The 23,095-nt window shown below is 36.1% G+C and overlaps 1 protein-coding gene across 4 annotated transcripts in view; it reads left to right on the forward strand.

Moving 5' to 3' along the window:
* SYDE2 (synapse defective Rho GTPase homolog 2) overlaps positions 1-11,061 on the forward strand; it is a 42,730-nt gene extending 31,669 nt beyond the window's left edge. For 2 of the 4 annotated variants that reach the window (XM_007978104.3, XM_007978105.3), the window contains 2 exons: positions 3,110-3,341; positions 8,652-11,061. In XM_007978104.3, coding sequence (XP_007976295.3) covers positions 3,110-3,341; positions 8,652-9,151 — 732 coding nt within the window. In that variant the 3' untranslated portion in view covers positions 9,152-11,061. Of the gene's footprint in view, positions 1-3,109; positions 3,342-8,034; positions 8,079-8,651 lie in introns of all 4 variants that reach the window. The other 2 variants (XM_007978106.3, XM_073007153.1) reach the window with 2 other exon arrangements.
* Positions 11,062-23,095: the final 12,034 nt, after the last annotated feature.

Below are 23,095 nucleotides of genomic sequence, written 5' to 3' on the forward strand. Positions count from 1 at the left end.
AAATTATAAGTGCCACTTCTAAGTGAAGAAGTGAGTGTTAAGATAATTTAAATCACTTGCCGAAAGTTACATAGCTTTTGTGAATATTATAGTCTATCACATGAATTCAAGTCTTTCTGACCCTAAGGCCCATGCTATTACCATCCTTTCTAAAAAGACTGAGTAAGCCTGGGCTGTATGGTGAAACCCTGTCTCTACAAAAGTTACAAAAATTAGCTGGGCACAGTGGCATGTGCCTGTGGTCCCAGCTACTTGGGAGGCTGAGGTGGAAGGATGGCTTGAGCTCAGGGAGGGCTACAGTGAGCCAAGATTATGCCACTGCACTCCAGCCTGGGCGATAGAGCCAGACCTTGTCTCAATCAATCAATCAGTCAATCAGTCAATAACTGTATGATACACCATTGAGTGGACTTGACAACATACTTTATCAGTATTCTCTTTTAAATATTTAGATTTTGAGTGATTTGTAAATATTTGTACACAGATTTATTTTAGTTTAGAATTATTTAGAATAGAATCTCAGAAGTGGAATTGCTTATTTAAGTAATATAAACATTTTAAGGCCCTTATATGTTTTCATACTAATTTTCTTTCTTCGTCTTTTTTTTTTTTTCTGTTTTTTTTTTTTTGTTTTTGTTTTTGAGACAAAGTCTCACTTTGTCTCTCAGGCTGGAGTGTGGTGGTGCAAATGCAGCTCACTGCAGCCTCAACCTTCCCTGCTCATGTGATCCTCCTGCCTCAGCCCCCCAAGTAGCTGGGACTATGGGCGTGTGCCGTCACCCTCAACTAATTTTTTTTGTATGTTTTGTAGAGACTGGGTTTCATCGTGTTGCCCAGGCTAGTCTCGAACTCTTGAGCTCAAGCAATCCACCTGCCTTGACCTCCCAAAGTACTGGGATTATAGGCATGAGCCACCACGCCCCGCCAGACTAATTTTCAAAAGGAACATGACAATTACATTTTTTGGTCCATCTTATTTAGTAGACAAAAAAAATTTGCATTCCTTTGCTTGCTACTGAGATTGAACATATATTTAACCAGGTGTAGTGTGTTGTTTGTGTCTGTGTGTGTGTATGATCACAATTATTGCTGGAAATACCCTTAAGAGGCCAACGTATATGGAGTTGTGTTAGGAAATAATTATGAATTAAAAAAGGAAATATTCATATATTTAACTTGTTTTGATTTAAAATGCCATATTCTTCTCTAGCTTTCATTCTCTCTTCATTCCTTCCCTTCACAGCCAAACATTGAAAGGCTGTTTATTCCGGCTGTTATTGTTTCATCACCACTCGTTTTACTACTCAGAACATTGCAATATGGCTTCCTACCTCATCTCTCTGGACTTGTTCTTGCCACAGCTACTAAATGACCTTCTGACCAGCAAATCCATTTGTTACTTTTGGCTCCAGAAATAATGTTATTTTGATTTTTCTTTAAATAAGATTTTTTTACCAGCTTAGACAACAAAGTAAGACCCTGTCTCTACACAAAAAAAAAAAAAAAAAAAAAAAAAAAAGTTTTTTTTGAGACAGACTCTTGCTGTGTCGTCCAGGCTGCAGTGCAGTGGCATAATCTTGGCTCACTGAAACCTCTGCCTCCCGGAACAAGTGATCCTCCTGCCTCAGCTTCGTGAGTAGCTGGGATTACAGGTGTGTGCCACCACACCCACCTATTTTTTTTGTATTTTCAGTACAGTCGGGGTTTCATCATGTTGACCAGGCTGGTCTCGAACTTGTGACCTCAGATGATTCACCCGCCTCGGCCTCCCAAAGTGCTGGGATTACAGGCGTGAGCCACATGCCTGACCTACAAAAATTTTTAAAAAATTAATGGGTATGGTGTCGCATGCCTGTAGCCTGAGCTACTTGGGAGGCTGAGGTGGGAAGATTGCTTAAGCAGGGAAGGTCGGTGCTGCAGTGAGCTGTGATCATGCCACTGTACTCCAGCCTGGGCAACAGAGTGAGACTCTGTCTCAAAAAAAAAAAAAAAATTAAAGTTTTTAATTGGCATCAATGTCTTCAATACAATTTTGAAGAAAAAATTACTTATTTTGTTAAATGATTGATCATATGCTACTACCTCAAAAAACATCATTTCTTTCCATAATTGTTGAAACCTAAATAACCATTCTACTTTTTGAGTCAATTACTCTTACTAGTTTCTTTAAGGATTAAAAAATATTTTCAGCAATTTTTTTTCTTTCATTTCTGACTGTACTATTCTTCTTAAGGTTTATTTACTTAAAAAAAATATATATATATATATATATATATAAGTTAAGAAGCATATTGGCCTTTTAAAAATGTCTTTCATAATCCAAATCATTATAGAACCTGGCCATGTTCTGGAATGGTTAGCTTCCTAGATTTAAGCATGATAGTGATTACAAGTTACAACTACAGGACTTACCTGTACTTAAAAATGAACATTCTTACCCTAATCCCCTTTGCATCAGAGCCTTTGCTGTTGCCATGTTAGAAGAGACAGAGTTAATGGATGTATTTTCCCAGGGATTCCAGCTGAAATCTGGAGTGCATTCATAAGTATTTTATAAAGAATGTATATTTTAACCATTTAGTGGATTGTGTTGTTGGAACATAATTGTGTTTTTTTTTTTTTTTTTTTTTTTTTTGACAGAGTCTCGTTCAGCCACTCAGGCTGGAGTGCAGGAGTATAGTCTTGGCTCACTGCAACCACCATCTCCCGGGTTCAAGTGATTCTCCCAGCTCAGCCTCCCGAGTAGCTGGGATCATAGGCAACCACCATCATGCCCGGCTAATTTTTGTATTTTCGTAGACATGGGGTTTCACCATGTTGGCCAGGCTGGTCTTGAACTCCTGACCTCAGGTGATCCTCCTGCCTCGGCCCACCAAAGTGCTGGGATTACAGGCATGAGCCACTGCGCCCGGCTGGAACATAATTTAGGCCCCATATAATGTTTCTATTAGAAACTATGTTGTAGGTTCCAAACATCCAATTTATAAGCAAATCTTTGAAAAAAATCTTCTTAAAAGTGACAAGATGTTCATCTGTATTTTCTGCTATAAATTGTGTCCTTGAATTTGCCCCTTTAGGACTATATTAATTGAAATTTAATTTAATTTAGGCAACCCTAAAGATGTTGTTGGATCATTTGAAATTGGTGGCTTCCTATCATGAAGTGAATAAGATGACATGCCAGAATTTGGCTGTGTGCTTTGGACCAGTGTTATTAAGTCAGAAGCAAGAGCCTTCATCACATAACAACAGAGTCTTTACTGATTCAGAAGAACTTGCAAGTGCTTTGGATTTTAAAAAACACATTGAAGTTCTTCATTACTTACTCCAACTCTGGCCAGGTAAATGATTCTATGGAAATATTTTTCACTTTCAATGATAGGGTATTTGAATTAACTAATCATTAAATATGCTCATATATGATTGAAGAAACTCTTCTAGATTTTGCTTTTTCAAAATGTGATTTGATGCCTGCCCTTTAGATTTTTTTTCATTTAAATATTTTCTGCCTTTGCTGATGACATCGTAGGCATGTAGATTAATGTGCACATTTTAGATTTGGTCAGATCTAGATTTAAATCCTGGTTGTGCCACTTATTAGCAATCTGACCTTGGGCTGGTTTCTTAACATCTCAGAGCCTTGTATCATCTTTTGTCATATGGATTTAATAATATGTTTATAGATTTTATATTAGGATTTTAAAAAATTGTATATGTAAAGTGCTCAGCATAGCTCTTGACACATAATAGAGACTCAATAAACACTAATTTATTTACTTTTCTCATTTTTAGTTCAACTGGTATAAAGCAGAATTCATTTTTCTCCTTAAATCAGTTCTTCTTTACGTCTTTAACTGCATTCATGGTCATTAGTCAAATTATCTCAGCTTGAATTGGGAATTATCTTTGACCTTTCCATCTTATCCAATCCTTATTCCAATCACTAACTAAAGACTGACAGTTGTTTTCCTAATTATCTCTGATATGGCTTCAGAGCTAAAAGAAATACGTATTTAACTAGACATTCTGTAAAGGACCCTGCATTTAAATTCCAAAATTTTCTTAGCTTTTAGTAACCCCTGCTACTCTCACCCCACACTGCACAGGACCAAGTGTGAAGTACTTTGGTGCTTCGTGTAGAGCACACTAGTAACCATGCCTGGCCCTGGGGTCAGGCTTGGGTTCAGATCTGGATGGTGACACTTGCCGGCAGGGTGGGCTATGGCAAAAACTTTAACCTCTTCAACTCCCATTTTGCTTCTCTCTAAATAATGCCTGCCTCAGGGTTGTTGTAAAGATTGAGATAAAGCATCTAAGGCAATGAGCAAAATGTTTAGCACAAAGTGAGCACTCAGTCAATGTCTTCGGTTACTCTTTTGTTGTATTTGTATAGACAGAAAGATTAAAGTACAAGGGAATGCTTGATTTCATCAGTTAAAGTGAATTAAAAATTAAGTTAATAAAAATTTTCCAGCATTTTGGGAGGCCGAGGCAGGTGGATCACAAGGTCAGGAGTTTGAGACCAGCCTGGCCAACATAGTGAAACCCTGCCTCCACTAAAAATACAAAAAAATTAGCGGGGCATGGTGGTAGGCACCTGTAGTCCCAGCTACGTGGGAGGCTGAGGCAAGAGAATCGCATGAACCCGGGAGGCAGAGGTTGCAGTGAGCCGAGAACGCAACCTCACTCTAGCCTGGATGGCAGACAGAGTGAGACTCCGTCTCAAAAAAAAAAAAAAAAATCAATGTTAAAATTTGGAAAGTTAAAGCTTTTACTTTCTTTTAAATGCAGGCTTAAAAATTATTCTAATTTATGTTTTAACTGAATTAGAATGTTATTTTAACTATTTTAAAACCCTGAATCAAGATTATCTGGGTAATTGAACTGATTTCAGCATTTGATGCCCAATGTAAGGGATCTTTCAGAGTGTCAACTGTGTCTCCTTTTTCTAGAACAGCTTTAATTCTAATAAACACCAAGAGTTTGGGAGAAAGCCATCTTGTCATTACCACAAATGAAAACTTGCTTTCCTGGAGATACCATTAAGTTTACTGTCAGTGTCTGAGTTCATTATTATTAATTATTAATTATTCTGTGCTAGAGGTTAAGGTCATTATGTTATTTTATAATAGTAGCCACCTTAGTTTTGGGTTTGGGAGAAAAAACTTAATGTGTATCTTGTGTTATAGAAAAAGCAGGTTCGGATTTCAAATTCACTGTATTCTAAAGACAACCTTAAATAGCTGTTCCTAGTGTACAGCACCTTATTCCAAAGATTTGTGGTGTTGGTTTTAAAAATAACTGCTCCTTTTTCTATAACCTGTTATTTTTCTTTAGTTGTAGTTCCTCAGACAAAGAACAGGGCAGAAAGATGAGAAGAAGCAAAAGTTTTACCCTGTCAATCACCTGCTGTTGAATTCAAGAAAAGGCAGAAATCAAGTAGATGAGGTGCACTTACTGGGCCTGAGAAAGTTGATGGTGACATAGAGAATGTGGCAAAGACTAGTAGGCGATAGCATATTAACTCAGCGAATGTCTATCCTATCTCCATGCATTCAATAGAAGGTTTTAGCTTTCCTTGCTCTGCGTATCTTATTTTGCCATTTGGAAATTCTCCAATTCCAGAGTTAAAAAGAGTTACCCCCTTCCTATTTATTTTCTAAACTTTTTGTTTTGTTTCATGTTATTTTTTGTTTATTAATTTTGGGCAAGAAGATAATTTGCTTTGAGATTTATATTTGAAAAGTCCTATCTTCAAAGTAGTTAGTTAGAACTCTAGCATATCAGCATTAGAAGGTAAAAGTCATCCTGCCAATAGTCTTTTAGATTGTCTTCTACTGAACCCTCAGGATCTCTGGAAGCAGCTTAGAAGCCAGATCAGCAAGGGGTGGGGGAACAAAATGGAAACACACTTCCCCGTTGACCAGTACAGCCTTTTTAAAATCTGTTTTATTATTGAGTTTTCACTAAAATATTTATTTTAGATATTCATTTTCTGTTTTAAGAATACTGAAAATTACTGCTGGTACCCCTATCACTTTAAAGATGGAGAAATCAATTTAGAGTATAATTCCTAGATCCTTGCTATACCACATTTTCTTTCCTTTGTGCTTTTTTTTTTGGGGGGGGGGCGGTGGTGGAGTCTCACTCTGTCGCCCAGGTTGGAGTGCACTGGCGCAATCTTGACTCACTGCAACCTCTGCCTCTTAGGTTCAAGCAGTTCTCCTACCTTAGCCTCCTGAGTGGCTGGGATTACAGGCATGTACCACTGCGCCTGGCTAATTTTTGTATTTTTAGTAGAGATGGGGTTTCACCATATTGGCCAGGCTGATCTCAAACTCCTGACTTCAAGTGATCTGCCTGCCTCGGCCTCCCAAAGTGCTGGGATTACAGGCATGAGCCACAACACCTGGCCGCTATACCACATTTTCTATGACAAATATATTTGGGGCAAGTTTTTTGGAAAAGGTATCAATTTTTCTCTTATTTCTTTTTATTTCATCTTTCTTACTAGATTTTAAGTTTGGTGAGGTCGAGGATTATTTTTAACTTTATATTCCCAGGTCCTAGCAGAGTATTTGGCACTAACTAGACAGTCAGTATATTTTTGTTAAATAAGGTAATTATAGATAAAAGCATAACAAAGTAGTAATTAGAAACAAATCTACTGGTAGAAAACAAGATAAGGAAAAATTAAGTTTCTTAGTACTTATTATATTTTGAATTCTTTTTCAGCAACCTTATAGACTGCATTTTTAATTTTATTCTCTTGAAGGTGGGTAGTCAACAGTGATGGGAAAACCAGAACTTTTGAGGTTAAAATTAGCCATTTTCACCATATATTTAGTTGTAAACCACTCCGACATCAGTAGTCTAAAAAGTCAGTGATGTTGGTTTTTCAGAAATTGAAATTTTTAGTCTAAAAGATATAAAATATCAGTTTAATTGGTTTCTTAATATTTTCCAAGATAATATACAGAAATAATGTTTCAATATGGTCTTAGGTAAGTAACTGTAAGCAACTGGCAACAAAATGAATCTGGATTTTGTAGGCAAATGTCTGAAAATGCAGGCACAATAGGACAAGTTTAAGACATAAAGCAAAAATACATGGTTAGATCAGACCAGATAACCTCAAGGCTAGCAGAATATTGTAATTGGTTGGTGAAAACAACAGGCATGACAGTTAAGCACTAAAAAGAACAGGAATAGCACAAAGAATGAGGGGGAAAAAGTAAGGAGATAGTGGTGATAAGCAGCTAGAGGAGGAAAAATATGAATAATTACACAGTGGAAAATTCAGATATCCATTCTGCACTTATATCAGTTGATGGTATGGACCATTCCATCTTAATACTAACATTAAAGATCAATTTAAAATAAATAACCTTTATTTTCTAGAAAATTTTAGATCAAGAAATTTTAGCTATCTATAGTGATACATAATAACCATCTTAAAAATGCAATAGAAATGTTAAAAACATACCTATGTACAGTTATCAAATATTTCAATAAAATCTAAATTTAAAAAAGTATGAGATCTCTGAAAAATGTTATGAATATCACTTTAAGTGTGGAAAACTAGAACCATATATATACTTTTATAGTTTTTTAGTTGTTTTATTTTATACAACAGCAAACAAGCATTATATGTTGGAGAGTATAAAGTTTGTGTATTATCACTGATTTATGTTGCTTTGTCTTAGTGAAGGGAAATAGAGATGAAGGGGCACTTATTAATGGAGAATAAACAAGCAGAAAGAGAAAGATATTATGGGTAGTCTTTAATAGCTATGTGTCAGCATTTTAAATTGTCTATTTTATATACAGAATAACCTTAGATAAATATTTTGTTCAACACACAAGAGTAAACCTTAGTTTGTAATGAAGTAATGTGTGTCTCTATGGTAATCATCTATATGGCTAGCACAATGCATACTCTCAGAAGAAACTAGTCTTAATATGGAAAATGTTATTTGGGATTGTTAAATACCTAATCAGAATGAGAAAATAAAATATCTGTACTATTTCCAGGCAATAAATGAAGATAGTAGATAATGCTGTATAATCAAACTCAGGTAACAAGTGGTCAAATCTAGTATTTGCACATTTTATCAAAGTGAAATTTGGTCTGCTTAGTAAACTATGACTCTGCTGCTAATAGAATTGCAGAAAAGCCCACAAGGGTCAGAACTTACTAGGCTGATCACTTTAGATGCGTTTGCCTCATTTAGATGTTTGCAGATAAAGGAACTTCTTGTTATATTTTGTTTGTACACCAACATGCCTTGCCTGCTTTTTGCTGTAGCTTTTAATTTAGGAGAAGCTAGCAGCTTAGCTATTGTTTGAATTATAGCTAGATAATAATAAACTTGCACAGAAAATTAACTGACATTGGAAATGTGATTTGTTTGGGGACGTTATGATGTAGCATGAATTAGCACCATGGAACGTTATACTGCTTCTATCCTTAATCTAGATTATGTCTGGTAATACAAAAATAATTATGGAATGCTTTCTTTTGGTAGAGTGCATGTTTGTGTTTCAATGCATGTTTGTAGTTGATGATTAAATGGCTTATCTTTAACTCTGTTTTTTTTTAAGTTCAGTTGGATTACTGTCACTAAAGCAAAATTGTTGTTTGTTTCTAGTGCAGCGTTTAACTGTCAAAAAATCAACAGACAGTTTATTCCCAGAGCAGAAGTCTTCTCTGAATTATTTGAGGCAGAAGAAAGAACGACCTCATATGTTAAATTTGAGTGGTACTGATTCATCAGGAGTACTTAGGCCAAGGCAAAACCGATTAGACAGTCCACTTAGCAATCGTTATGCGGGAGACTGGAGCAGCTGTGGGGAAAACTACTTTTTAAATACAAAAGAAAATTTAAATGATGTGGATTATGATGATGTCCCTTCAGAAGATAGAGAAATTGGAGAAAATTATAGCAAAATGGATGGGCCAGAAGTAATGATTGAACAGCCAATTCCCATGTCCAAAGAGTGTACATTTCAGACATATTTGACAATGCAGACAATTGAGTCTACAGTGGATCGAAAAAACAATCTCAAAGATCTACAAGAAAGTATTGATACTTTGATTGGAAATCTGGAACGTGAACTCAACAAAAACAAGCTTAATATGAGTTTTTGAGATTGAGGGTTTTTCTGTTTTTTTTTTTTTTTGTAATGTCTTAAAGTTTCAAATCTGTTTTTCTTTGCTTTCTTTTCTTATACCACCCACAGTGATGTTTTCATTTTATTACTCTTGAAATCTTTAATTTCTAATAAGTTTATCTGATTCAATTAAAAACACTATTCATTAATATAATTTTTACTTACCTCCCTAGAAAACTTTTCTGGGGATCAATAAAACTTGGACATCTTGGGCTATTTTACTAAATCTTGCCAAGTATATGGAGATAACTTTCAAATGCACTTAAGAAGGTTCACATAAGTTATTATCCCCTCAAGGTTTTTCTGCTTTATGGGAACCACTCTTCTGTAGCTGAGACAGATGTTCTTTTTTTGCTGTTTTTTGAGACGGAGTCTCACTCTGTCACCCAGGATGGAGTGCGCTCGTGCGATCTCAGCTCACTGCAACCTCCACCTCCCCAGTTCAAGTGATTCTCCTGCCACAGCCTCCTGAGTAGCTGTGATGACAGGCGCCCACCACCATGCCCAGCTAATTATTGTATTTTTAGTAAAGACAGGGTTTCACCATGTTGGCCAGGCTAGTCTCAAACTCCTCAGGTGATCCGCCCACCTTGGCCTCCCAAAGTGCTGGGATTACAGGCGTGAACCACCACACCCGGCCTTTAGATGTTCTTTTAGAGGAACATCACAGCTGCTCAGTCTGATTTGCAGTACGGGTCCTGGTACACTGCAACATCCTTTGGTCACATTTGTAATGCAAATGCTGCTATAAGAAAATCTTTTTATAAATAAAAGTGAAATTATACAAGTATTAATGTATTCTGTATTAACAGTCAGTAATTATTTAAGCTTATAAAAATTAAATATTTTTATAATCCTGAAACTATGTACATATTTATAAATGCATATATGTATAGATATCAGGATGGGGGAGGGATTACTGTAGAATCACATGTATTTTTAAAGTATATATGTCATGAGACCAAAATTATTATCTTAAAATATTTTTTTCAGGGAGAGAACATTTGAATTAAAGGAGGAATTACATAAAAACACCTGAACAAAAATATTCTAGAAGCATCTGAATAGAAATAATAGACTTTCTTTTCTTTATTCACAGAAAGTCATGATGTCCCCTGTGAAAAGTCATCTTTTAAATTTGAAATCCTCTAACTCCTTAAGGGATTAAATGCCCAGATTTCTGCACTGGTGACTTAGATTTAATAAATCTGCTCCTGTTCTATGCATTTTTATATTCCGCTTTGTTTTAATTATTTATTTGTAGTAGTACATTTATAACATTGACTTTATAATTACCTCATTTGTTTCTAAATAAATTGTCTTGCTAGTGTATTACATGTTATTGATTTTTTAAAATTAACTTATTTTGGCTAAGTATATATACAGTGTTATAGCAATCACAGTAATGTTTGAAAATGTAAATTTAGAAGGCTTTTGTATTAAATCAAAATGTATTTTTTTAAACTTTTATATCTACAAAATATGTAATTTTAAAATTATAATTAGACTTTAAATTACCAACTTTTAAGATATGCCAGTCATTGAAAAACTTCCTGATGTTTTTCTGAATATTAAAGTACTTAAACTGTTTCTATGCAATAAATATTGATAAACAATCTTATTTAATTTGAAAATCCATTGTTAAGAAATAAATATTTTTATATGAAATTTTCATTTTTTAAAACTTTGTGTTAACAATTCAGAAGAGAATACCAAGAGAACATATATGCTGAGTAAACAGTCAAAGGAAAGTACTCTTGAATATTTAATAGGAAAGCTGTCTCAGTTTCCTTGCTTTTGTTACTCTATCATGTATGAATTGAATAAATTGTTCCAGAAATGTAAAAATTTTATTAAAATATTATAATCTTCGTGTTATGCTATTAATTATAATGGTTTTAAGGATCACTTAATGTTAATATTCTTTTTAAACAAAGGTGTTAAAGTTTTGGACCATCATGTATTATCTATCAATATATGTAATAACATTTATTTGTCCAAAATTTTCCAGAATCTGAAATACTTTAAGGGCCATGCTCGTATTACTGTATTACTATATTATTTTGGGTGAGAATAGTTTTAAAGTTGATCTCTGCCATCTTAGAGAATTCTAATCAGTTTTTTGTTGTCTAATCACCAAGTTATAGCTATAAACTGCTTTTATGACTCTGCTGTCCCAGAAGTGTTGTATAAGTTTAGATGTCTTTACTTTAAATGGCATTTTACTTCAAATATTTTTTGAGAGTTTTTATACCTGCTTTTTATTATTTCCTAGGATCTTTCTGTAGTGTCAAATGTTGTTCCTTTCTGAGCCTGCCAGCTTTAATTTTTCTTTTCTTTTCTTCTTTTTTTTTTTTTTTTTTTTTTTTTTTAAAAAAATAGAGACAAGGTCTCTGTATATTGCCCAGGCTGGTCTCAAATTCCTGGGCTCAAGCGATCCACCCACCTCAGCCTCCCAAAGTGCAAGGATTACAGGTGTGAGCCACTATGCCCAGCTTCTAATGTTTTTTAGGATTAAAAACAATTTTAATTTTAGAGCATGTACCTGAATAAAAATTCTAAACAATTCAGATGGATAGAAAATAAAAGTGCAAGTGTTTCTGCCTGCCATCCACACCAATTTCACCTCTTAGAGGTAACAGCACGTTTCTTGCTGCTATTTTTTATAATTTAAGCCGAATTTGTTGTTTTATGAATGATAAGCAGTTTATCTCACTTCATTCCTTCTCACCATTTTTGGTTTTAGTTCTTCATTAGTTCTCCTTTATAACTTCAGTTAATAATTTTTTTGATCCATTGATTTTAAATATATTTCCCTAACATTGAGGAAATGACCAACCTTGTACTTCCCTTCCAACTCATTACTGTCCTTTACCACCTAACTTCTCTTAAGTTATACTATTAGTTTATATAATAAGTTTTAATAGATGTATAATGTTTTCCCTTTATATTGTATATTTATTTGTATATTGTATATACCATATACTGTATATTTATTCTAAAAACTGCAAATCAGTAACTAGCAGTCACACTATGCAAGAGTATGCACAGGTAAACCAGGTGATTTATCTCCTTCTATGTATCTATCTTATATCCTTAAGTCTGTGCTGATTTAAGCAGAATGTTTTCACACATAAAGGCCAAATGGATTCTTTCATAGCAAGCCATCAACTTCCCCAAATCATGCCATGTGTCATTTGCTACATAATTGGGTCATGGCTTCTGCAGATTTTAATGGTTCCTGGAGTACGTAATTGCTTTTCTTTCTTTCTTTTTTTTTTTTTAAATCTTCAAATAGAGACGGGGTATTGTTATGTTGCCAGGACTGGTCTCAAATTTGTAGGCTCAAGCGATCCTTTCCGCCTCGGCCTCCCAAAGTGCTGGGATTACAGTGTGAGCCACTGCATCCAGCCGGATTTTCTTTCTTGACAGAAGAAAAATGCTTGCTTTACTGTAGCTTCTTTTAATCAACTATTGAATTACCAGATTTGTTCAGAATGCTTTTAGCTCTCATCATGAGATTCCAGAACTATATTCTCGTCTTTATTTTTCTTTGACAGAATTGACAGGAAGAAAAAAAAACATGTTCTTCACTCTAACCCCGAGATCATTTTATGCTTCTTAATCAGCTTCATCAAATTTGGACAAAGTGATTTTTAGCTGTCATCTCGGGATGTATTTCCTTTGTACTCCTTTTTGTTGTTGTTGTTTTGCCGCACTCTTTCTTGAATTTGTCTTTTCTGTTTGCTAAAGTATATTTACAGGTGCCTTTTTTTCCCCTAGAAAGGATGCATGGGAGATAAACTAGGAGTCCTTGTGTGTCTGACAAGGCCTTTATTTTTTCCTCACACTTTATTTTTATTGGGCCTGCAGCTCTAGGTTCAAACTCATTTTTCTTGAGAATTTTGAGGGCATTTCACTATTACCTTCAAGCATCCAGTTTTGCAGTAATCCGGGCTAGAAAGATTCAGACCAGGATAGAAACAATAGAGATGGTGAGATATGGTTGGATTCTGAATATATTTTGAAGCAAGAGCTAAAGGAATCTGCCAGTGGACTATGAAAGGAGTAGGGCCTGAGCAGCTGAATGATGGAGCTCCTTCAAATGAGATTGAAATGACTCCATGTTTTTTCAGTGAGTTCCTTCTATTGGATATTGTTAATACAGTAGTTATTAAAATGTCTTATAATGTCCTGTTAACGATTAGTACTAATGCTTCTGTACTTCGTGATGGTGCTCATAGAGTTACTACTAGAATAAGAAGGCCAGAAGACTTCATATTTGTCTAAGTAAAGTCCCACATAATAACTGTCTAGAAAATTCCAGATTATGTAGCTTTATATGTTAGGGGGTCCCTGAAAAGAATTTAGTCTTCAGACCACAGATTGACTTTGATGGTTAGGATTTTATAAATACATCAATTTTTAGGTACTTTGGCATGATAAAGTTGTATTATGATTAATAATAGCAAGTCTTGATTTGAGGCTTACTCACCTGAGGACTTTGGTACAAAAATGCTCTTTTGCTCTTTTTCCTGACCAATTTTCATTCTGAACGCAATAAGGGCCACATTTGATAAACACTGAAATGCCACAAGTCACATTTCTTGATTGCATTCTGCCTCAGCCAGAAATGGACTTGCTAACTCAGGCAGAAATTGAATTATTGAGAAAATAGTGTATCAGAAGGAAGACTTTTGGGTGCTGAAAGTCTTTTATATTTTCGTCCAGGTGGTGGTTTCATAGGTGTTTACATATCAGGTTGCAGCCTTAAGATTTGTGCCCTTTATATGTCATCCCTCTATTTTTTTAATGGGAAAGCTTGAGAAATAGACTTGGAGAATAAACACAAACTAAGAGGGGCTAGGTTGTCAGAATGACAGCAATCAAGGCTGTGCCTGGTTACGACGCTGCTGTTGCTGTCACTCACTAAGCAGCCCCACATTCTCCCCACTGGAGTGAGTTACAAAACATCCTCACTCTGCGTTATTCCTGATTGAGAGTTCCGGACAGAAGCATGAGTTTGTACTCCAGCTTCCAGGAGGCAGAGAGGAATTAGCTTGCATCCTTTCTTAGAACTTACATAGTAAGTAGATTCTATGACTGCAGAAGGAGATTTGGATGCTGAGCTGGCAAAACAGTGACACACACAACACTTCCCTAATCTTCCATCTGAACCCTGTTTCTCCAAAATTGGAGTCTTTCTTACCCCGTCCCCCCAGTATATCCCAGCCATCAACAGGTCTGAGTGCTGTGTGTCTGAAACTGTATTGGAGTTTGTCACTGCTAACACACTAGTCCAAGCCACCATCATCCCTCAATCTCCTAGTTCTTCTCTGCTATCACTCTCCCCTCTCCACACCCACGATCCAGTCTCTTCATGGAAGCTAATGTGAAAAAGATAAACTGCATCATTTCCTAGGCCTTCTCCCTTGTTGCCCAGCTCTAGCAACACTGGGGACCCTCATTCCTGTCTGAGGCTCTCTGCTCTTGTCATTGACCCTGTCTGGAAAGCTCTTTATCCAGATGTTAGGTAGGTAGCTCCTTTTTGTCATTCGCTTCTCTGCTCAAATGTCACTTCAAAGAGCCTGCTTCTGAACAGCCTGCTCTGAGAATAAGGGGAAGAAGCAGATGGAGATTTCTGTTTCTTGTAACAAATGCTATTAATAAACACTTATGGTACTATCTGACTAAACTGCAGGTATTTATCACTTTGGTAAATGTTTACATTTAAACCAAATTTAAGAAAAATATTTGAAGAACTACACCCACATCCATTGTCACTTTTTGTCATATCACCTGGGCTTATTTTCATCAAGGCTTTATCATTATTTGAAATTATCTCATTTATTTGTTGATTCATTTATTGTCTACGTCCACTCTTCTAGAATGTAATCTCCATGGCAGCAGGGACTTTGTATATCTCGTTCATTGCCATATGCCTAGGGACTATAACATAGAAGCTGTTCAATTAATTGTTAATCAGCGAATGACTGTAACAAGACTTGAGAATGGTTGTCTTTTTGTTAGAAAAAGACTAAGTATTATAATCACAATGTCTACATAATTTTAAAAATATTCGCTCCTGAGTAATAAATTATTTGTGGTTAAGAGAGTAATGTTATTTCTTTTTAAAAAAACGACTTGTCTTTTTTTTGTAGTTAAAATGGTGTTGGGAAAATTAGTGACTACAAGTAGGTGGGTGGGTAAATTTGGGATGATTTTTTGTATTTCTTTGCTGCAGAATGCAGTCTAAACATTTCTGTGATATGTATATGAAAATGCACATCTCACCGTAACAAAGGAACATCTTTAAGAAATATTTTGTTAAAATGCATCATTTCTTTATAGAAATCATAAAGAGCAAAATATATCCTCTTAGTTTTGACCTGATTTACTTCATATACACTTTCTCTGGAACTGGAAAAAACTATTTTTCATTTTGTTAAAATATTTTCATAAAACTTAAATGAACCCTGTAAGTAGAACTCTTCCTTATTAGAAAAAATAGCAGAGAAACCACTTTGAGGGACAGGCACTACATTTAATGTTTTTATTTTCCTCAATGCCAAGTGTTTGTTTTAAGCAAGTGAGAAAATGCGTAAATATTGGCCTTGGGTTGGGTTAACTTCATTCTTATTTGTTTCATAAGGCCACTTGACATGCTTTTAAGTTATTTGGGTTAATCTTGCCTTTTTGCTTAATGGAGGCATAGTTGTGGTAGAAACTTGGTGTTGCCCTCTATTTTCTATATACTTTGGAAATTCCACTCTTCAAAATAATTTTCCAAAGAGAGTTTAAAATTTCAGCTTCAGAAAAGTGCAATCCACATTAAATGAAGAAACAGGAAAGCCCCTCACATTCAAGACTTTTTTTGTGTGTGAAAGTTATGAAACAGCATGCCTGCAGCTCACATTTTTTTCACACATTGAACAGTGACCCCTTGTTCTTGACTTTTGTTCAGGAAACGAGATGCAGGTTGCCAGCCTGTTTGCGTCTGTTCTTGCCTTTTTTCCCCCTGTGGCCATTGTAAAACCCACTCTTTAACCTAAGAGCAAGTTTGAAACCTTAGGTAAGTGAAAACTACTTGTCTCGGTTGGTAGATAAGAAATGTCAGAGCATAAAGTGCCATCTGTCCAAGGTTATAAATCTACATTTGATCTGTACTCTATATCAAACTCACCTATAAAGCCAAGGAAATATACATAAAAGAAGGCATACAGTGTCTTTTCCCTCAACATTTATGAACACTTTCAACTACATAGAAAAGTTGAAAATTTTATGGTAAATACCCATATATCTAGCATCCAGATTCTATAATTTATAAGCTTTTTGTTAATTTGCTTAATCACATATCTATCCATTATTTGTCATACTTTTTTGTGCATTTCAAATTCAGTTGCAGGTATCAGGACATTTCACAGTAAGTGTCATTTTGGAAGCCAAAAAAAAGATTCAATTGTTGGTGAACTTTGTGTGATTATAATTAACCTCTAAAAGATCTGTGGTATTAATTCATCACAAATCTTAGAATTCATCACTGTTAGAAAGAACCAACATTGCTATTAATAGCCTCTAAAAAGTAATGGATATTTTGAGTATCTTGTAATTATTATTATTATTATTATTATTATTAGAGTCCTGTTGTGTCACCCAGGCTGGAGTGTAGTGGTGTGATCTTGGCTCACTGCAACCTCTGCTTCCCGGGTTCAAGCAATTCTCCTGTCTCAGCCTCCCGAGTAGTTGGGATTACAGGCGCGTGCCACCACACCTGCCTAATTTTTGTATTTTTAGTAGAGCTGGAGTTTCACCATGTCGGCCAAACTGGTCTTGAACTCCTGACCTCAGGTATATCTTGTAATTCTTACCACATTACTTTTAGCTATCCTAGACTTCCGTCATTCACAGACAACCTGCACAATTTCTACCATATTTAAATACCGTGTGTAATATTACTTTCTTATTTTCTGTAAAATTATTTTTTCAATTGAAAAATAATTGAAATGTAAAACTTCACACGGCTGCCATATGTGGAAAACCAGTATCAATTGTTATTAACGAGTTAAACAGTTTTTTCTATACACTAAAATGAATTCATAACAAGATAATTAAGGTGTGAGCTCTATGTACTGTTATGTACACCTTAACATGCATACCACACTTTGGGAAATACTGAGTTATAATCTCTGCTATGGTCTGGATATGGTTGGTTTGTCCCCAGCGAATCTCTTGTCAAAATTTACTCCTCAGTGTGGTGTTTTGGGAGGTGAAAGTTGTTTGGGTAACGGCAGATTCCTCATGAATAGATTAATACCCTCCCTGGGAGGTGGAGTGAGGAGTTCTCAATGTATTAGTTCCAATAGAGCCAGTTGTTAAAAATAGCCTAGCACCTCTTTGCACACTCTCCCTCCACCACCATCCCTTTCTCGCCATGTGACCTGTGCATATGCTGTCTCTCCTTCACCTTCTCCCATGAATGGAAGCAGCCAGCAGCGCTCACCCAATCTTGAACTTTCTGGCCACCAGAATCATGAGTCAAATAAACCTTTTTCCTTTATAAATTACTTAGCCTCAGGTATTCCTTTGTAGCAACACAAAATTGACTAAGATAATCTCCATCTTTTGTATCACAAATGTTGGGCACAAGAAAAGTCAAAGCTGCATTGAAAGTTGAACACATAGATAACACCAGTCTGTTTTCTTTTTAAGGGACAAAAGCACCTTGTCCAGGTAAGACACTGGACTAGCTCCCATCTGGAGCTGACGATGGAGAGAGTGAAAGGTCTCCTAACGCAGGGTTGGGGAGGGTCTGTCTGCAGTCTGAGATTGTGTCCCAAATGGGGCCCATTCTTCATGAACCCCGTAGGTGCCACACTGACAGGAACAGAGCCAAAGCCCAATTCTTACAGCCTGCATTTCTGCCTGGAGGACTTCTCAGTGCTGTTTCCCTGACCACATTTTTTTTTCTCATTTTGTTTCCTCTCACACTGTTAACCCTCTCCTACCAGCATATTTTCCCCTGAACTACCAACATAGGGTTGGTAGGAAATCAACAAAAACTTACCTTTCCTTCCTAAGATTAGAACCAGGGCATAGGAGCCAGACATAGAGATCAAAATACCAAATTTACTTTTGATAAAGATAAGCTGGAGAATATGGCCTGAGTCTATGGCCAAGTGGGCTTCTTCACACATCCTCTGTGATCTGATCGTCCCCACCTAGTCACTGGTGGAGTTAATGAAAAAAGGCCTCTCCTGGCATGGGCAGAGCCTGTCAGCACCATAAAAGTATGTATTACCAACAGGCTGGTGTGTGGTGAAAGAATGCAGAAGGCCCCTAGCCAAGCATGCTCAAGTTCTTCTCAATTCACTACTCAGATGAGTCATTCTTTGTGACTTGGGGAACAGTAAATGAGGGGTTTAAAGAGAAGCTGGAAGTGGTTCTCTCATGCTCTTTTACCTTGAGAAGCAGCGAAATCCCCTCCCTTTTATGGAAATGGTAAAAGTACAGGATGTTATCCTCTAAAAATGACCTCCTATTGTTTCCTCTTAATAAAGGACCAAATTGTCACAAGATAAACTTTGGGACCCTTCTGTAAATGGAGCAGGAAGTGGAAATGCTGAACTGCACATAGGCAGTCAAAAAAAAAAAAAAAAACACACACACACATAAAGATTTTCCAGGTAATCACTAGGCAATTGCTGCCATGGGACACCCAGTTAATTTGCAAAGTGGCCAAAACGGCATATTCTCACCTCTCTTGGTAAATCCTTTCCCCTCAGGCCCCCATGGCCATGTGCCACCTCTGGCTGCCTTGGGCCTCAGATATCCCAATCAGTCTTGCCTTTCCTTCCTGTGCCCAACAGAAACTGTCTCCTCCTTCTCTACCTCCAGGGAAATCTTGCCTTCCATTTGGTTTTATAATCTTGCCTGGAAGAATGTGGTCTTATCACCTGATTCAAATACTAACGTGTTAATGATGGATAGGGTTTATTTGTACTTTATTTTAAAACGGAAGCATATTAAACTATGCCTAAGAAAGTGCTGGGGGTACTCCTTAGGTTCTCCTGGTTCTTTTTGCTAACTGTGGGGTCCCTTGATGCTCCTGCTACAGTTCCATGTTATGTTCACTTCTGAAAGACTGTTGGCTTTTGTATTAGCCATCTCAACTTCTCAGGTCTACTTTCATCCTCAGCCAGTAGGGAACAGTACTTAAGCCATTATCAGCCATATCCTTAATGCATTTAAACAGGGCCTAGGTCACAAGGGGGTTGTTGGGCTTCTGACAAATCACCTAGTGGAAATTCTATGAAAGTCAGAATTGCACATGTAAATTTTTTAAATATACATATGCATACAAAGGACTAACCAAGACAACTTTGAAAGAGAACAAAGTTGGAGGACCAACATTATCCAATTTGAAGGTGACTTATAAAGTGACAATAATCAAGATGGTATAGTAATGGCATCAAAATAGACAAATCAATAGAATAATAGTTCGGAAATAGATTCATACATATATAGACAACTGATTTTTGATGAGACAATTCAGTGAAGAAAGAATAGTCTTTTCAACAAATGCCACAACAGTAGAATATTTCCATGAAAAAAAAATGCTTTAATCCACATCTCATACCATATGTGAAAATGAACTCAAAATACATCATAGACCTAAATGTAAAGCCTAAAAGTATAAAACTTCTAGAAGAAAACCTTGGATTATGCACAGATTTCTCACCAAAGACATGACACATAAAAAAAATTTTTTTGATAAACTGAACTTCATCAAATTTACAAACGTCTGCCCTTTGAAAGACCCTGTTGAGAGAATAAGAAAATAAACCACAGATTGGGAGTATACCTTTGCATATATCTGATAATGGCTGACATCCAGGATGTATAAAAAAATTCCAAAACCTCAATAATAATTTAAAAAACACTCCCCTTGCTCCCTGCAATGAGCAAAATACATGAACAAACACTTCATGAAAGAGTATATATGAATAGCAAATAAAGACATGAAAATTAACAACTATCATTAGTTATTAGGAAATGCAAATTAAAACTACAAAAAGATAACACCACAGAGCAATTAGAATGGCTAAATTTTAAAAGAGTGACCCTACGGGAAGAATGTGGAGGAAATGAGACTCTCATATACTGCAGGTGGGAATGTAAAATGATACAACCACTTTGGAAAAAATTTAGCAATATCTTAAAAAGTTAAAAATATACATACCACAGGATCCAGACATTCCATTCCTAGATATTTATCCAAAAGAAATGAATGCATATGTCTGTAAGGAAAACTTGTACAGAAATTATCATAGCAGACTAATTTGTAGTAGCAAGATACTCATTTGACAAAGGTCTAATATCCAGAATCTACAAGGAATTTAAACAGATTTACAAGAAAAAAAAACCATCAAAAAGTAGGCAAAGGATACGAACAGACACTTCTCAAAAGAAGACATTTATGCAGCCGACAAACATATGAAAAAAAGCTCATCATCATCACTGATCGTCAGAGAAATGCAAATCAAAACCACAATGAGATACCATCTCACGCCAGTTGGAATAGTGATCATTAAAAAGTCAGGAAACAACAGATGCTGGAGAGGATGTGGAGAAATAGGAACACTTTTACACTGTTGGTGGGAATGTAAATTAGTTCAACCATTGTGGAAGACAGTGTAGCAATTCCTCAAGGATCTAGAACCAGAAATACCATTTGACCCAGCAATCCCGTTACTGGGTATATACCCAAAGGATTATAAATCATTCTACTATAAAGACACATGCACATGTATGTTTATTGCAGCACTATTCACAATAGTAAAGACTTGGAACCAACCCAAATGCCCATCGATGATAGAATGCACAAAGAAAATGTGGCACATATACACCATGGAATACTGTGCAGCTATAAAAAAGGATGAGTTCATGTCTTTGCAAGGACATGAATGAAACTGGAAACCATCATTCTCAGAAAACTAACACAAGAACAGAAAACCAAACACCGCATGTTCTCATTCATAAGTGGGAGTTGAACAATGAGAACACATGGACACAGGGAGGGGAGCATCACACACCAGGGGGCCGGGGGGCTAGGGGAGCTAGGGGAGGGATAGCATTAGGAGAAATACCTAATGTAGATGATGGGTTGATGGGTGCAGCAAACCACCATGACACACGTATACCTATGTAACAAACCTGCATGTTCTGCACATGTATCCCAGGACTTAAAGTATAACAAAAAAGAAAAAGAAAGTATATTATCTAGATGCATCCATTTAAATTTAATGGGTATTAAATTTATTAAACATACCTACAAAATATAAGTAAGACATGAATTAAAAAAAAAAAAAAAAAAGAACAGTGCCTGACACTGCAATAAGAAATGATAGCTATTACTATTAGGAGTGTGGCGTCTATTAACAGTTTCCACCAGTAAACACAACCATTGTCAAATAATAAAGATCTGTTATAAAAATATTCAAGCAACAGAGATCTATTAAAAGTTTTATCTTTGCTTCAAAATAACCTGGAGTGAGGAGTATAGATTAAAGGTTAGCCATGTACTCATCTTTATAAATGCTGGGGCTGGTAAAATCCCCTCTTTGCCTTTCACACTTCTCCCTTCTCCCATTCCATCCCTCAGAAGTAAACATAATGAACACATTGATGGCTACACTTCCAGACTTTTCTACACATACAGAGAAATGAGAATGTTGGTACAAATACACATACACAGTTTTACACAAGTGGGGTCATATTGGATATATTGTTTTGCAACTTGATTTTTCCCTTGATAATTTGTAAACCTCCTTTTTTGTTGGAATGAAGAATGTTCCTTATCACAGCTGAAGAGTAGGTACTTGTCTGATGAACATATTTTGCCATTTTCCTAGTGATGGGCATGAAGATCCCTTCCACACATTACAATTTTGTTCTGGTTAATATTTTCTCTTTTTTTTCTATTTCTTTTTTTATCATCTGTTTCATTTTTCGTTTATCTATTTTCTCTCTTTAGTACTAGAAGTCAACACTTTTGTAAGCTTCTAGGTTAGCACTCCCCACCCACTGCTTCCTTGAATGCTCTGAAGACCAATGAATTCTTTATTCTATGAGCCCGACCTTTATAGGCCAAAAAAGAGAGAGAGAAATAGCCAAGTGAATTTCTACTACTGTCACATTTAAGTCACAGTGGAGGCTGCTTTTGCTTTCCTGAGAAAGTATGTCAAGTATTTTTTATATTCTTTTTCAAAAATTATTTTCTTTAAAACCTTAGTTTTTTCTGGTTTTTTCTTTTCTTTTTATTTTTCCTTGCCAGCAGAAAGTGAAGGAGACACACTTTCAAGTTTGCTTTTTAATTCACAAACTCAACATTTTTTCTTTTCTGTTTACTAAGTCACACAATTTCCTTGGAGGCAGACCTTTATGTGTCCCTTTATTAATGTTTTGTCTTTTATTTTCCATATAAAGTAGTAAACTCATAAAATCTTTATTAGAATTTCTCTCCAACTTTGGAATCTTTTTATGAGGTTGTAGGAACCTGAATAATGGTCCCAAAGCCATCTGTGCCCTAATCCCTGGAACCTGTGAATGTTACCTTATGCGGCAAAAGGGAGTTGACAGATTTAATTAAGTTAAGGATTTTGAGATGGGGAGATTTTCCTGTATTATCTAGATGGGGCCTAAATGTGGTCACAGAAGTTCTTCTGAAAGGGAGGCAAAGGGAGATTTGACTAAAGAAGAGGAGAAGGCAGTGTGCAGGTGGAAGCAGATTAGAGTGATGCGGCTACGAGCCAACAAATGCCCACAGCCCCGGGAAGCTGGAAAAGGCAAGGAATGGGTTCTCTCTCTCTCCACTGGAGCCTCCAGAAGGAACTAGCCCTGCTGGTTTCGGACTTCTGGTCTC

Source organism: Chlorocebus sabaeus, chromosome 20 (assembly GCF_047675955.1).
Source record: "Chlorocebus sabaeus isolate Y175 chromosome 20, mChlSab1.0.hap1, whole genome shotgun sequence".
NCBI lineage: Eukaryota > Metazoa > Chordata > Mammalia > Primates > Cercopithecidae > Chlorocebus > Chlorocebus sabaeus.